At 46.3% G+C, this 17,686-nt stretch overlaps 1 protein-coding gene across 2 annotated transcripts in view; it reads left to right on the forward strand.

The window, feature by feature from the left end:
• The window catches only part of APOO (apolipoprotein O), a 769,977-nt gene that overhangs the window by 481,199 nt on the left and 271,092 nt on the right, over window positions 1-17,686 (forward strand). For both annotated transcript variants that reach the window (XM_069204825.1, XM_069204824.1), the window contains one exon: window positions 13,107-13,217. In XM_069204825.1, coding sequence (XP_069060926.1) covers window positions 13,107-13,217 — 111 coding nt within the window. The remainder of the gene's footprint in view (window positions 1-13,106; window positions 13,218-17,686) is intronic.

Genomic DNA, 17,686 nt, shown 5'->3' on the forward strand with positions numbered 1-17,686 from the left:
TGTCTGTGCAAATATAATGGTAATATCAATTAAAGATGCTTTACCTTTAATGTCCGTTCGCCTCCACACCATTCATTCTTCACTTAACCCCACTCTGCACCACTGCACAGTACTCCACTCCACTTCACACTGCATCACCGAGTCTACTCTGCACCACTTCACTATATGCCTCTCTACTCTATTCTACTCAATGCCAATGCCTACTCTACTATGCACAACTGCACTCTACACCACTTAACTCTGCCACACTACTCTACTATACAACACTGCACTCTGCTACTGCACTATGTGCTAATGCACTGTACTCTGCACCATTTCATTCTACACTAGTGTTTTCTGCCATTCCATTTTACACCACTGTAATCCACATTTCACTCTACGCTGCTCTACATCACAGTACTCTACCATGCGCCACTGCACCATACTCTGAATCACTACATTCTATGCCAATGCACTCTACACCACTTTACTCAAAACCAGTGCACTCTACGCCAGTCTACTCTGCCCCACTGCACTTTCTGCCACTATACTCTACTGTGCAATGCTTTGTGCCACTGCACTCTACACCACTGAACCCTATGCCATTGTACTTTCACTGCATTATACACTTCCCCCTTCTACAATGCACTACTGTACTCAGCGCCATTGCTTGATTTGCCACTACTCTGTACTACTCTACACCACTGCACACCATACCAGTGTGCTCAACGCCACTCTACCACTCTATTATACACAACTGCATTCTATGATAGCCTTCTCTGCAACATTGCACTCTCTGCCACTGAATTCACACCTCCCTACTCCACTGCACTCTACATCACTCTACACCACTACACTCCACTCTGTACCACTCCACTCTGTACCACTCCATTCTATGCCAGTGCACTATATGCCAGTGCACTCTACACGACCTTACTTGAAATCAATGCACTCTACACCACTCTGCTCTGCAACACTGCACTCTGCCACTGAACTCTACACCACTCTTCTCCGCACCATTGCACTATATTCCTCTGCACAACTCTATGCCACTCCACTGCTTTCTACGCCTGTCCACTCTAAGCCACTATAATCTACTCTGACACTACACTCTACTCTGAAACAATCTACTGTATGCCACTGCACTCTACTCCACTCTGCACTATTCCACTCTCTGCAACTCTACTCTATGCCACTACAATCGACCTTGTGGCACTCTATTCTACACTGCTGCACTCTTATCAGTGCAGTCAATGCCAGTGCATGTTACACTACTTTACTCAAAACCAATGCACTCTACGCCACTGCATTCTACGTCAATCTACTCTATACCACTAAACTGTACGCCACTATACTCTACACCACTCTGTTCTATTCCAGTACACTCTAGCCCGCTCTACTGTGCACCTCTGAACTCTTTGCACTACTCTGCAACACAGCACTCTATGCCACTGCACTCTGCACCACTACTCCATGCCAATGCAGTCTACTGTGCACTTCTCCTATCCATCCTGCACCACTTCATTCTACACTACTTCACTCTACTCTGCTCTGAAAGAATCTGCTCAACTCCATTGCACTCGTGCCCATCTACTGTGTACCACTGTACTTTACACCACTTCAGTCTAGGCCAATTTATGACACTCCACTCTGATACTCTGCTCCATTACACTCTGCTCTACTCTGCCACTCCACAACGCTTTACTCTACACTATTCTAGGACACACTAATCCACTTTATGCCATCTACGTTACGACACGCTATGCCACTTCGCTCTACTCTATGCCGCTCGACTCGACAAAGCTCTACTCCACTTTATGGCAATCTTCTCCACTCTATGCCACTGTCTCTACAACACTCTACTCCACTTTATCCAACACCCTCTACTACATTCCACTCTGCCACTCCACTGTACGCCTAACCACTCTACAACACTCTACTCTCTCCATGACACTCCTCAGCACTCTGTACCACTCCATGCTACTTCATAACACCCCACTTCACTCCTCTCTATTCAACTCCATAGCACCACATTCTTCTCCACTTTACAACAGACTACTCCACTCTCTTATGCCACTAACCTTTAGCCATGCTAAACAGCAGCCAGCTTGGGTACAAACATGGCTAAAACATATTGGCAAAGCCAACAGCTCTTACATAGGTGAGCCCCATTGGCTTTGGTAATGTTTGTTTTTACAATGAGAGGAGATTTTATGATCATCTTCCCTTGCCAGTCCGGTCCAAAACTTGACCATCCTAGCGTAAGCCATATTACTCCACTGGTAAGTGTAACGTTTTATACAATGTTATTGTACAATTCAATATTTCAAACTTAAATGTCGATGTATAATATACTTTTTTGAATTTAATATTTAATATACATTTAAAATTTCTATAAAAGTTAAATGTGCTTTGTTTGTTTTGGGGGTTTAGGTGGGTAATTTATTCAATTAACTATATTTAATTTCTAATTATTTGTTACATAAAAATTTAGCTTTGTTATTTATTTGTCAGGTTTTTGGGCTTTGCAGTGGATTTGGGTGGTTATTGTATAAAATTGTTAAATCCTTTATTAGAGATAACTAATTTTTAAAGTCTAATGTTTTTTATTGTTTTACTCTTTATTTTTGGCTAGTTTATTAATTTGGGTGTTTTGTTGGTGAAATGTAGGAAATGTTATTTGAAAAAAAAATAATTTGGATTTAATATTTGGATTCTTTTTATTTTAAATATGTGATTTCTGTATGTTTTATAGGGGTTTATTGATGGGTATTGTATTGTTTTAACAATTCATTTTTAGGATGCCAGTTTGAGTTTTGCACCCGGTTAGTGATCAGTTTAGGTTGCAGGGATGGGTGTTAGACCAGGTTACTGATTAGCTTTTAGGGCACCAGTGTGGGTATTGCACTAGGTTGCTCATTTTCTTTAGGGCACAGGAAGGGGTATTGCACAAAGTTACTGATTAGTGTTTTAAGGGTGTTTGGTGAGGGGCTGGCTTCAGGGCCTGTCTTGTGGCCACGCCCAAGCTCCTGTGGGCAGCCAACCTCAATCTGCTAACCTACCACAGACACCTATGCCCTCTTTTCCTTAAAAAAAAAAAAAAAAAAAGTTTTCCGGTCTTGTGGGACTCTTGAAGTGCCAGCCGCTCTTGGGGTACCAGCGCGCGCCCCATGGGCTCCTGCAAGACTCTCTGAAGCACTGGCAGCCATGCTGGTTCCTGCAAGAGTCCTGCAGAATTCCAACACCACAAGTGTTTTTTTTTATCGAATTCCTTCTCAGGAAGGGAACTTTTTGAGCCACCTCCATAAGGTCCAGGGGGCCAGGGTACCCCTAAACTGACCCTTACCTTTTTTTTTTTTCCCCAGACGTGGGGACCAAGTCCCTGTGTCCTCAATGGCGGCCGCAACCATTCTTTTCATGTTGCTACCAGCCAGTCAGAGCGTGAGCACAGACAGGGCTTGTGGAAGTGAGGTGACGAGTGCGGGGGAAAAAAATCCCCTGTGGCCAATCAGATTGCTCTATTTGGACTTGCATGCCCACTGGACTCTTACAAGAGTCCTGTGAACCCTACTGTCCAGATATCTATAAATTTTGATCCTTAATTTCTCAAAAACTACTGAACAGCCTTGCACCAAACCACAAAAATCCCAGTCTGTGTAAAAAAGACCGGCCTTTTTTTATCAGGTCCTGCTTGATGGATCACCCTCAAACGTTCAAAGAAGGAGGTGAGGTGAATTAACTTTTTTAAAATTTATTTTTAAAGTTTTGTGGAGATTTGTCAAACAGCACCACGGTTATTAGCAAACCTAAAAATCTCTTTCCTGTGGTACCTAGGTCCTAACTATAAATACACAGTGTTGAACGCTACACTTTTTTATATTTATATATATGTACATATATATTAGAGTGAATTGTGTCAGCATGAGAGTTTATTCTTAATATGGAAGTGTGTGTGTGCACCAGGGTACTAACCCATGTATGAGTGCTTGATTTGCTCCAGAAGAAGGGCTGTCTGTAAAGCTTTCACCACAGTATGAAGATTGCAGGTAGTTTGATCTTTAGCACTTTCAGATCTTGGTTATTGTTAGCAAATAGTGTTTTCTCACAACTGTTGCATAAATGTACTCTGTTCTTTGTAGATTCTTTTCAATACTCTGTGGTGTATTTCTCATGAAAGTATCACTAATTGCAAAGTGTGGTACAGACTGAACTCTCCCCATAGAGTAAAGACTATTTACAGTACTCAATTCTCCATTAATATCAACTTAATTTCTTAATGTAGGTTCAGTGTCTGCCAGGTGTTTGTTAGAGATAAAAATTGTATGTCATAGGGCATTTGTTTTGGAATTGGCATCCACTATTTTTCTCTCTCTTAACAGTTGTATACATATTGAACACCATACTCAATCAGGGTTTCCATATATCTGTGGTTGATTGTTAATGTCAGCTCTAGTATGTGTTAAGCCATAGCAATTTATACAGTACTATGCAGAAAAACGAAGCTTAGATTGTCACTGAGACATTCACCTAACTATAAAATTACTTTAACCTTTGTGTTTTTTTTCAGTGAATTTGATATTTTTTTTAACAATAAAAATATATTTCTAAATACATAGAAATTAACTTCTCCAACGGTGTTTGCGCTGAGAATTTTCAACTTTTTAGTTTTTGTAATTAACATATTCAGAAATATTCCCAACATAGTTATCATAGTCTTTGTATCTGTCTTTACATAAACATCATATTTATATTTCAAAAAGACACTGATTAGTTTTTCCCTATTCTCTAAACTGTGTTTTCACTATGTACATCCATTTTTAAGGTGTGTGATTGCTCTCATGGGAGGCTTATGAGATTGTAAAGTTATACATTTCGTTGTAATCTTTTTCATCTGGTCAGCTATTATTAAATGCTAATCTTTAATAATAAAGTCAGTACAGTATATATTGTATTATTTATTTTGTATACAAACATAGGAGTCTCGCAAGACGATGGTGGTAACTGAACACACAATTCCCTGTGTGGACTATGAGAGGGCTGTCCTTTCTGTCTGGCTCTCTCAATTCCCTTGCGAGATTGTACATTTGGAATTAGGTTCAGAACAGTGTGTTTTGTAGTTCTGTGGAAAGTAAGCCATGAGAAATGTTGTTTAAAATAAATATAAAAAAAAAAAAAAAAACAGTTGCTGTATTGTTGCATTTCAGATATAAAGAAAGTTCTCTATTCTTAGGCTGTCGTGAGAGGCTTGCAAGACACTCCAAGATAACTGGGAGAGGAAAGACATCCCCAGGAAGGATTGTGATTGGTTCATATGCATGTCTTTATTTAGCAAAGAAATATCCTTTCTTTGTTGATTATTTGTCTATTAGATGTTGCTCTGGTTAGACCTATTTGATAGCTCTCTGCCATTGCTGATTTTCTGTCACCACAATGTCATCCTCCGATTCAGATGAGAACCCTACTCCTCTTCCTGCAACTCAGCCACTTTTGGAGTCCTTGATGTGGCAATTTGTTTTTAAATTAGGCCTGGTGGGAAACAAAATATTGGCTAAATAGTTTGTGTAAAATGTACAAAACATTAGTTCAGCAGGTGCATCAGGAACAAGCACTACAGCATGAGTACCACTGAGATGTGACGACATTTAAGGGCTATGCAACCTCAACGCTTTGCTTGGGCTGAGTTAGCCCGTGCTGCAGAGCTTGATAACTCCTCAGGTTGGAGGGCCGCCTGACCAGAATGAATGCCCTCCAGGAATGCATTTGTTTGTTGCAACTGCCTTTCTACACCCTGGATGGCATTCAAAATGGTAGACTGCCCAACAGTGAGGGACCTGAGGAGGTCAATGGCCTCCTCACTGAGGGCAGCAGGGGTGACTGGGGCAGGGCCTGAGGTGCCTGGGGCGAAGGTGATGCCCACCCTCCTGGGTGAGCGGGCACGGGGCCAAGGCTGTGGGGCTGCTGGGAGGGCGGTGCTGGTAGGGGGGGGTGGCGGCTGTACCTCTAGATGCGGGGGCACAGATGTTGCCACCACAAGGGAGCTCCCATCAGAGGACGAGTCCGTGTCGCTAGTGTCAGCTCCTGTCCCTGCCGTGGAGCTCCCCTCGCCCTCCATCACACTGGTGAATTCCGAGTCCGTAGTCTCGCCCTCCAGGGCCATGTGGGATGCAGCTCCCTCGTGCTCCGGTGCCACTGCTCTTCCGCCTGATGATGCTAATGCACACAAGAACAGGGAGACCACAAAAAGGGGGGTGACGACAGAAGAAAGACATGTTGAGTGCATGGATTACCGCTACCGTTGGCGGACACGACAGACACAGAAGCCCCCTGCACTACGCCGCACTCTTGGGCTCCACTGTTCAATTCCTGGGAAATGGCCTACAAGGCTATGGACGACATCTGCACACATAGATGACACAGGGGCATGAATAGCTGTACTTGGCACTCTACAGAGGTGGGGTGGGGTGCCACATGGCCTGCCTTACGGAGGGGCCTTGCCTATGGAATTCGCCCTGGCCTAGGGAAACCCACAGCCCTCCTCCCCCACCCAGACACCTCCACTGCACGCAAAGTCAGCAGAATGAGAGTGTACTCACCCCCTTGTGTCTGCTGTGATGCCCTCAAGCGCCCATCCAACTCTGGGTAGGCCACCGCCAGGATCCTGAACATCAGGGGGGTCATGGTGCGACGGGCACCCCTCCCACATTGGGAGGCCATCCCCAGCTGAGCCTCCGCCGTCTTCTTGCTCCAGCGGCGAATGTCCTTCCATCTTTTCCAGCAGTGGGTGCTCCGTCTGTGGTAGACCCCCAGGGTCCGGACGTCCTTGGCGATGGCACGCCAAATATCTTTCTTCTGGTGGACGCCTACCTACATGAAATGTACAGGGGAAAAAGAGAAGTCGTTACCAACTGCACCGTCAGTGATTGTCCCCCATCCCTACCCTTGCCATGTGGCACATGCATTCACCGTCTTTCATGCATGCAGCACTCTACCCCCTTCCTTCTTACATCCAGCCCTCCCCACACAGGCATAGCCCATACAACATGCTCCCAGTGTACTTACCTGTTTGTCTGGAGGACCGTAGAGTAGCTGGTACTGGTGGAGAACCCCGTCCACGAGTTTCTCCAACTCCTCTGATGTGAAGGCAGGGGCCCTTTCCCCAGACGCATGAGCCATTGTCTCTTCCAGACCGAGGTCACAGCAGCACTTGCAGTGTAGGTCCTCTCCTGTCGAAGATCAGGTATCGAGTGATTGAACAGATAGAAAATGGCGGTCACGTCCGCGGTGGTGCGTACCGTCACCGCCGGCGTACATCGTCATTGGCTCCTGGGACCCATAGGGTCCAATGTTAACCAATGCAGCATTGCGCCGCGGTCTTCGACCGCCTACCGCGACGGTGTACAACGCCAGCGCAGTTACCTCACATCCCATTGTCCCACTTTAGTGGTCAGGCAGCCGCCATTTCAGGGGCCCACATGGTTTCATTATCAACTGCGTCACACATACCTAGGCCTAGACTCAACACACATACAGGCCACCTTTTGTGTATGGATGGTGTTCTGTGTAAACTGTGGGTACGTACCTCTGAGTTGGTTGACTCTGTGCTCGCTGTTGTCCTTCATAGGCACCGTCCGCTGGGATATGTGAGGAGATGGTGGCATCCTCCGGTGTACCGACCGTTGGTGGACCTGTAGACAATGGAGGAGCGACATTTGATTATCACCTACAGGCTTGACCGTGCCACAATCCAGGAACTGTGTACCTATTTGGAGCCAGACCTGATGTCAGCAATGCGCCATCCCACAGGAATCCCCCCTCAAGTGCAGGTGCTGTCAGTTCTCCATTTCCTTGCAAGTGGCTCTTTTCAAACAACTGTGGCCATGGCATCAGGGATCTCCCAGCCTATGTTTTCCACCGAATTGTCCAGAGTGTTGTCTGCCCTTCTGAAACACATGCAGAGCTATATTGTTTTCCCTCAGGTGGAGGATTTGCCTACAGTGAAAGGTGATTTTTATGCCCAGGGACATATCCCCAACATCGTAGGTGCCATTGATGGGACCCATGTGGCTTTGGTCCCCCCCCACAGGAGTGAACAGGTGTACAGAATCCGGAAGAGTTATCATTCTATGAATGTACAGATGGTATGTTTGGCAGACCAGTACATCTCCCATGTGAATGCCATGTTCCCTGGCTCAGTGCATGACGCCTTCATCCTGCAGAATAGCAGCATCCCTATGTGATGGGTCAACTCCAGAGGCACCGTGTGTGGCTATTAGGTGAGCACCTGGAAGCAAGTCATTGGGAATGGTTGTCTGGGCTTGGGGTTATCCCTACAGGTTAGTGTGTGTCTAACAGTTGTCCCTCGCCATTTGCAGGTGACTCTGGTTACCCCAACCTGTCATGGCTACTGACCCCAGTGAGGAATCCCAGGACCAGGGCAGAGGAACGCTACAATGAGGCCTATGGGCGAATTAGGAGGGTGATCGAGCGGACCTTCGGCCTCCTGAAGGCCAGGTTCAGGTGCTTCCATATGACAGGTGGATCCCTATTCTACTCACCAAAGAAGGTGTGCCAGATCATCGTGGCCTACTGTATGCTTCACAACTTGGCTTTGCGACGCCAGGTGCCTTTTCTGCAGGAGGATGGTCCAGATGGCGGTGCTGTGGAGCCTGTGGACAGTGATGAGGAGGAAGCAGAGGAAGAAGACATGCACAACAGGGACTCAGTGATCCTGCAATATTTCCAGTGAGACACAGGTAGGAATCTAAACCTGCCTACTACATGTACTTTGACACTACTACCTCTCTCCTGTCTGTCGTTTTCACCCAGTGTATGGTCACTGAGTTGTCACTTTCCCTTACGATTTCACAGATGTGGGTCCCACTGTGTGACATCTGCTTAGATTCCTCATGGACTAGAGCTGTGTGACATAGGTATGTTGACATTACTATTTAAAAAACATTTTAGCACTGTAATTGCTAATACACTATTTCGAAATCACAGACAGACTCCAGATCGTTTTGTGCTTTAGGTGTGTTTATTTAAATGCTCAATATTGGAGGGGGTAGTGAAATGGTGAGGGGTGATGGCGGAGGAGTGTCCATGGCAGAGTCCAGTCTATTAGTCTCACAGGTGCATTGCCCATATGGGCATAGGAAGTGGAGCTGGGGCAGTTTAATTATGGACAGCGTGACAAAGTGGGACAGTAGGATGACAATCAGGGTGGTCTCATTTCTTGGCAGGGATCTTGGCATCGTGCTCTGTCTTTGTCCTGGATCTCAGGGACCATTTGCGGGGTGGTTCTCCGTCTGCAGGGGGTGGGGTGCTGGTGTGGTGGTCCTGTGGTGGGGCATCCTGTCCACCAGCGCCGGCGGAGGAGGTGGGCAGTTCATCGTCCATGCTAGTGTCAGGGGCCCCTTGTAGTGCCACAGTGTCCCTCCTGGTGTTGAGTAGTTCCTTCAGCACCCCTACAATGGTGCCCAGGGTGGAGCTGATGGTTCTGAGTTCCTCCCTGAAGCCCATATACTGTTCCTCCTGCACGCGGTGGGTCTCCTGAAACTTGGCCAGTACCGTTGCCATCATCTCCTGGGAGTGGTGGTAGGCTCCCATGATGGAGGAGAGGGCCTCATGGAGAGTGGGTTCCCTTGGCCTGTCCGCCCCCTGTCGCACAGCAGCCCTCCCAGTTCCCCTGTGTTCCTGGACCTCCGTCCCCGGACAGTGTGCCCACTACCACTGCCCCCAGGTCCCTGTTGTTGTTGGGGCGGTGGGTTATCCTGGGTTCCCTGTAGTGGTGGACACACTGCTGATTGACGTGTCCTGGGGACGGAGGTATGGGCCCGCTGGGTGGGTGCTGTGCTGGTGTTTCCAGAGGGGGGAAGGTCTGTGGTGGCCTGTGCCTGTGTGAGGGGAACCGACTGTCCAGAGGTCCCCGATGGTCCGGGCTGGTCATCTAGATCCAGTTGGACAGAGGTGCTTTCATCACTGTGGGCCTCTTCTGTTGGTGGTGTGGACATGTGTGGACCCTCCTGTCCGGTGACGTTGGGTAGGGGTCCTGCAGGGGTATAAAAGGATGTTTATTAAATCTGTGTGTGTAATGGTGTGCAATGGGTGGGTGACCGTGTACCTCAGTGCTAGCATTCCTGTGTGGGAGCTTGTGTGATGATGGTTTAGGGGGGTGTATGGATATGTGCAGTGGGCATGCTTTGGTGATGGGCGTCCATGCTTTGTTGTTGCATGCAGGGCTTGGTGTTGGGATGTGTGGTTTGTGATGTCGGGACATATGTTAGGAGTTGGGGTGCTGGGGGTGAGGGTGAGGGTGGGGGTAAGTGATAGCATGCAGGTAGGGTGGGGGATGTAATAGTAAAGCTTTGACTTACCAGAGTCCATTCCTCCACCTACTCCTGCGAGGCCCTCAGGATGCAGAATCGCCAAGACCTGCTCCTTCCATGTTGTTAGTTGTGGGGGAGGGGGTGGGGGTCCGCCGCCAGTCCGCTGAGCCGCCAGGTGGTGTCTTGAGCCACTGAACGCACCTTCCCCCGTAGGTCGTTCCACCTCTTCCTGATGTCCTCCCGATTTCTTGGGTGCTGTCCCACTGCGTTGACCCTGTCCACTATTCTTCGCCATAGCTCCATCTTCCTAGCTATGGAGGTGTGCTGTACCTATGATCCGAATAGCTGTGGCTCTACCAGAACGATTTCCTCCACCATGACCCTGAGCTCCTCCTCCGAGAACCTGGGGTGTCTTTGTCGTGCCATGGGGTGGTGTAGGTGATGTGTGGGGTGGATTGTGTGGTGATAAGTGTGCTGATATGTAGTGGTGTGTTGTGTGAGGTGCGTGGAAGTTGTGTGGGTGATGGTGTTGTGTGCCTGTGGATGCTGCTGTTCTTGCTGGTGGTGTCTCTCTCTGGCCTTCTTTCGGAATGTTTTGTTGTGGGGGTTTGTGGGTGATGTGGGTGTGTGTTTTATATTGTATTGGGTGTGTGGGAGTGGTGTGTGTATGTGTATCAGGTGTGTGTATTTTGAATTGTCCAATGTGGCTGTGTTTTGTAAGAGTGTGTGTATTTTGAGCGCAGCGGTGTGTACCGCCAATAGAATACCGTGGATGAAAGACCGCCGCGTGGATTCGTGTGTCGTGATAGTGTGGGCGTATTTCTGTTGGCGTGACGGTGGAGGTTTTGTTTTCGCCAGTTTATCACTGACCTTTGGTGTGGGGGACTTGTGTGGGTGTCTCACTTTTGGCGGATTCCGAGATGTGGGTCATAATAGCTGTGGTGGATTTCTGCTGCCGCAGCGGTGTGTTGGCGGTCTTCTGCACGGCGGTAAGCGGCTTTTACCGCCAATGTTGTAATGACCGCCATAGATTTCCCATTTAGAAAAGTGGAGCTGGCTTGAAATGGAAAAGGCATTGGATGCGAAGGACAGAGTTCAGCATGGGCAATTAGTGCCTAACTGAACAGTTCATACCCCCCTTAAGACAGATTGTGTTCCTGGTGAAAGTGCATGGGTGCAGTATATTCAAGTCCCATCTTCTTTCAAGTTTGTTTTGTTAGAGGCCACATTGCATGTGTTAGATGGGTGCATTCTGTGAAAACTTACTACCAAATAATTAGGAAGATAATAATATCTTACAAACATATATGGACTAGTCCAGACGCCCTGTAACGACCCAGGGAAATCTGTGTATACCTCTATTATGTATTTCTGGGCATTCTTTTTATCAGGAGATATGCTTTCTTAGTGGCAGACTTTGAGGGCTCGTGGGATTAGGAAGGTTGTTCACAACTCAGTCACCACTTACATGTAGGCAGTTGGACTCAGAAGCTCTGAGATGAGAATAGAGTAAGCTGTAGAATAATATAGACTCGAGCAAAAGTACATACTAGCTCCATTCCTCTTAAGTCTTTGTTGACTGACCTGTTGGATACATTGAGTGAAGTAAGGGCTTTCCCACCCATGCTAGAAGAAGCCCATTCAAAGCGTTGCTTTATGCTAATTACCTGATCATTGTGGGCCAAATGTCAAAAACTAAAAATAATGGTCTTGTCATGACTGTAGATAAAAACTGCTGGTATTTTAGCGGTGAAAATACAGTTTGTTAAAAATATCTTTACCTAAGGATTTTTTAAATTGGTCTTGGAATTGAAATGTCCATGATAAAATATCAAGTGAGAAAACCAAAGCTTGGAAGACTGGCCTCAGATATTTAAAAGCAGGTCACAGAGGTGTGTTACTTGCCACAGAGGATGGTGTACCTGCCAAAAGTTGTGGCTTCTGTGTTATATATCAGTTGTGGTGTTCGATGTGCTGAATAATTTTGTTATGTCTTAAAGTACAATATGGAAAAAAAGATTGGTGTTCAACCCAGGATTTATGTATGTTTAACAACTTCTCTTGGGGATAAATTTTGTAAATATACTTGTAATTTCATGAATAAAATGTTAGTGCAATGTTCGTTGTTAAAGCAAGCAGTTCTTCGGTAGTAAGTAGGTGTTTAAAATTGCTTTATTGTGGAGATGTCAGCGGGTCACCAAAATTTCAGAATACTCGCCCTGTCTGATCAATATGAAATAAGTAGTGCTCCATCATGGAGAAACCCAGAAGTATCGCGCTGCACTTGTATTTATCCTACATACAAGAGGAACCTAATTTGGTGCCTATTTTCTGTTTGTGCAAGAGAAAAAGCCCTTTGTGGTACTGGGAATGCTACTAAGGAACATAAAGAATATTTGGTGGTTGTTAGTGATGCAAGTCTTTACAAAGCATTGTTGAATACTAGATTTTAGCATTCTGTTTTTAGTTTGATAACAGGGAAGTATTGCTACTTTGATAACTTACTGGATTGTTGCTATCGTTGACATTTTTATTGTTGGCAGTATTATTAACATTATTATTATTATTATTCCTTTAAGCCAATGGAGTGTCCTGATGTCCTAACAGCTAATATCCAGCTAATAGCCACATTTAATGCTTGCTGTTTCTCTTCCTCGTTCTGCACCTATCATGCAATCCCCAACTGAATACATCACAACCCAGTTGCAGACAAGTACCTTCTAAGTATATTAGTTAACTAGTCCTTGGAGTTGGACATGCAGTTGGCTTGACACTTACCTAATATGCATCTTTTGTCTGTAGGGAACTGGCTCAACATTATATGATTGGGGATTGCATGGGTATATTGCTGTAGAGTCCCTCTGGAAAGATGGTGGCAAAAAAAAGAAATCTCTGAAAAAGAGTGGCGAGAAGGTAAGGATTCCAGAAAAAGAGCATGTTATTCGCCTTCGACAATGGTTTCTTTTTTTGTGGAAATTCATATTTCTGTTTAAATAATTAAGATGCGTTATGCCACATTTGTTCTCCATAAGTGTTATACTGTTCAGGTACAGACTGTATGCACCCAGCAGTGAAGAAGCAGATGAGAACATTAACTCTGTTGTCCAAAATATGCTATCACATCATTGTAGGATTTTTGTTGAAGGTGGATGATGGAAGTGCCTGCTGCATGGCTTGATGGCTGGTCTGAAGTTTAAAGATTTGGCTATCCATTTGGCTTCTCAAGGCAGCAACACTGAAGGCAAATAAATGTTGAAAATCCAGTTTTTGTGCAGGAGGAGATACTCAACTTTTGCTTCACAGTGGACTCTCATTATGGGATAGCTTTGGTGATTTCTGTCTTTAAACACTTTATTTACCCCAGTTTTCACTTTAATGACAGCTAGCATTCCATGAATTCACAACAGTCCCCCTAACTTTTAAAAGATTGAGACCTTTATTCCTTTGTGCTAAAGTGTATCAGATTTTATCACAATTGTTGTGACCATGACTCTCGCAGCATAGTCCATCAATCCCAACTAGACTGATGCCACTACTACTACTGCTACTACTACTACTACTACTAGATAGACAGAGAAAGGTTGGAACTCTTTAGGTCTGAGGGAAAGACTAGAATCTTGTCTCCTTTGAGGTAATCTTCAATATTACAACAGTCCTATAAAGATATTTGTAAAAGAAAATAACAAAGTATTCACTCATCTTCCCAGCTTGTTTTCTGATGTATTGCACAAAATGAATTGGAAAATATGTGCATGGCTCAAATGTAGCTGTGGCCCAATGTGAACTGCAGAAGACTGTGCCTCCCACACTCACTTCTGGCACTTCCAGGGAATACTCAACACATCCAGAAACTACAGTTGGAGATTACAGCCAAGCATGTTCTCTTCAGAAATAGTTTAAATGAATGTCCAAGTTGATTCCAAGAACAGAAAATCATATGGTTTCCAAACTCGAAATATTCTTGTAACACTAACTTAAACTTACTAAATCAAGTGAGAAAACCGTACAGTCGGAAGAAACTACTTCAGACGTTGAATACTTTCTCTGGAGCAATAAGAAATCCTTCGCTCAGTAGAAGAATTGTAAGGTTCTCATAATGTCTCAGAAGCTTCACTGAGCAAGATTGGCCAACAATGATCAGGTGGCACAATGATCCTTTTAACTAATAATACTTGTTTTTTTTTCCAGAATGTTCCGTAGTCTTGTGAAAGTTTCTGGCATAATTCTGGAAGGCTCAGGATACTGGGTCTTGTAGTTCCACAATCTACCTGGGCATAATTCATTACCAGGAAAGCATAGCCTGCTGGGTACTGCAGTTCTGAGAATTAATACCATTGCATGGAAGGATGTGGCTAAGGACGTCAAGATGTTCTGTCACACTCTGAGTGTTCCCGGACCCCTCCATCATCAGTCCTTACTGGCAGCCATCAGTGCCCCTACTGTGGCCTGATGTGTGCCTCACACTGTCCCCTGCCCTCTCCTTGTGCCATATTTGATTTTCAACAGCACTCTTCCACTGTTGATGGTGGTACCTCATGCCGACCATTCCTCAACACTCTGGCCTAACCCTGGGGTTCACCACTGCCATCTGGATCTGCCGCATGAGCTCCCACTGCTGACACAATCATCCTCTGTTGGCATTCCTCTTGTGTGGAGCTGCATAGTGAACCCTAGGGTGCCCAGCATTAAGTTCAGTACGCTCCTCAAATCTGGCTGATTGGGTCTAACTACCTTTCCCAGCATCCTCCCCTGTACTACACAAGTAAACCAGGATCCTGAGGCTTTAAAGACCAGACGCCTGCCAGTTGGGCTCCAGCAAGAGTCCCCTCCTGGTTGCTCAGCTGCTTGTGCTGCTGTGACATCGTGGCAAGCTGAACCTTTGAAAGACAAGACCATAAGCCTTGGACAAGGACAAATAGGCCTGTTTAAAGTCCTCACAAACATGTATAGACCAATACACCACAGGCCCCACTGTTGGTGCTGCTGGAGAAGGCGCAGTAGGGAACGCCTCTGCCCCCACTGGCAGCCTTGCCACCATCCTCTAATGTCACCTAACTCCGTCAAAACCTCTGCAATGCTGCAGCAAAGATAATGGAGGCTGAATCCAGGCTCTCCAAAGTAGTGGACGAAGTTGCAACTCTTAAATCCCAAGTGACAAGCTTTCTCACACGCATAAGGGAACTCCATCTTCGCGCTGAAGACGCAGAGAACCGGTCCTGGTTCAACAATATACAAGTGATCAACACACTCAACGGCACAGAACCGAAGCAACCTGCTGACTTTTTGGAAAACTGGATAAAAACCTGGATGCTATCCGATCATCTGTCACCCTTGTTTGCAGTCGAACATGCCCACCGAGTTCTGGCTCCCAGGCCAATCCCAGGTGCACATCATTGGCTGGTGATAGCCTGTATCCTTAATTTCCGTGCTAGAGACATCATTTTTTGAGAGGCCCTACCTCGCTTGGAGCTTAACTGTGGGGATTGCTAAGGTCCTTCTCTTTCCTCATTACACTTGTGATGTTCAACAGCGACGCCGTTTGTACACGGAGGTCAATCAGAAGTTGAGGGCAATGGGACTGCAATATCGTCTTCTCTTTCCCGCAAGGCTCAGTGATCCATGCAAACAAAACTCACTACTTTGATACCCTTGAGTCTGCCTGGCAGAGGCTCATGGGGGAGTGTCCCCGTCGAGAATCTGCGAAGATCCCCAAACAAGCTTCCCTCATTCCAACGTCTGCTGCTGATCGGCTGAAATTTAGACTGCAGTGCTGGCGGACCCACTCACAGAAGCGGCACCATGGCCTGGACTCTAACTCCTCCTCACACTCCACCCGAGGTCGAGGTGGCCTTCTGTCCTCCTCACTGACCCATCAACCAGTCATCCTGTGAAGGTGTCCCCAATGAGGCACTACTTGCGCCAGTGGACCCCAGGGATGATTCTGATCTTTCTTGCAGTCCTACTTTATGCCTCTCCCGCAGTATCCCATTTTTGGGGGCCCAGAAGACTATCCCTAACTGAAACCCTTTTCAATTGTAATCCGATGGCCGGTATTTATCCTTTATAGCGGAGTGGCCCAACACTGCCCTTTTGATTTTGTGTCTTCTTTCTTACTTCGTTTTTCAAAAGTTGCGACAGATGCTCCTGAGGGGGAAGTATGGGGTGGGTGTTGTGGGGTTGTGACTCAGTATAAGTTTGATGTTTCATTTGTTATCAGTATAGCCCTTTTCATCAGCTGGTTACCCAGGTTTTATTTGAATACAGGCACACTACTTCCCCTATACAACTCACATGATGCATACTGAGTTGCACCAGGTGACGCAGGATTCTGCCTTGTCTACCACTTGCTGGATGATTGGACGCACTCTATCTCATCGTCCTGCTTATTTGCAAGCTACAGTGTTCCCGCCATGGCAACCTTCCGAGCCCTCTTCTGGAATGTTAACGGTCTTTAAGACACAGCAAAGCATGCAGCAGTTCTCACTTCACACCGACACTCTCTGGATGTCCCACTACTCAGAGACTCACCTCCTCTGCAACCACTGTCCTTTCCTAGCCCGTAAGAATACAATAGGGTCTTCCACATGGGATATACCCGGGAAACCAGAGGGGTGGCTATATTGTTATGACAGTCCTTTCCCATGGTGGGCTCCACCAAGGTGGGGGACCCCCTTGGTTGCTTTCTGACCCTTAACAGAATGCTTGAGGGCTGCATCATCAATCTAATGAGTATATATGCCCCTCTGCTGGCCCTTCATACCTTCCTTCAGGATCTACTAGAGCTCCCAAAGGGTTTGACCTTCATATGGGGTGACTTTAGAGTGGTCCCTGTCCCCGAACTTGATGCCTCTGGGTCCCCTCCTCATCTCATTGCGCGCCACCTTTCTGATTGGGCCACCTCACTTGGCCTGTGCGATGTGTGGCGGATATGGCACCCGAGGCACTCACAATTCACACATGTCTGCAGTACACCACACTCACAGTGTTATGCAGCAGTCCAGTGTCACCCAGGTCCAAATTCTGCTGAGAGGTATTCCTGACCATGCCCCATCTTGGCCCCTCCAAAGACAGCTTGCATCCACTGTGGTGCCTAAATGCATGGCATTTGCAAGGCAAATGGTACATTTGCACCCTTGGTGTGGAACTTCAGACTAATTTTAGCATTAAAGAAGAATCAGTCTCTTTACCCTCTGAAACACCAGCAAAGCGACCCTACGAAGATTTGATAAAGGGTATCTTCTTGTACACGAGTGAGCCTGCTTACTTCATATCACCCAATTAGAAGCTTGTGCCCTTTGCTTGGAAACACACATCGCAGAGGACCCAGGCGAGTAAACATGTATGAAAACTTCGCCTCCTAAGAGATGGAATACACCATCAAA

This window comes from Pleurodeles waltl, chromosome 8 (assembly GCF_031143425.1).
Source record: "Pleurodeles waltl isolate 20211129_DDA chromosome 8, aPleWal1.hap1.20221129, whole genome shotgun sequence".
NCBI classification, from domain to species: Eukaryota; Metazoa; Chordata; class Amphibia; order Caudata; family Salamandridae; genus Pleurodeles; species Pleurodeles waltl.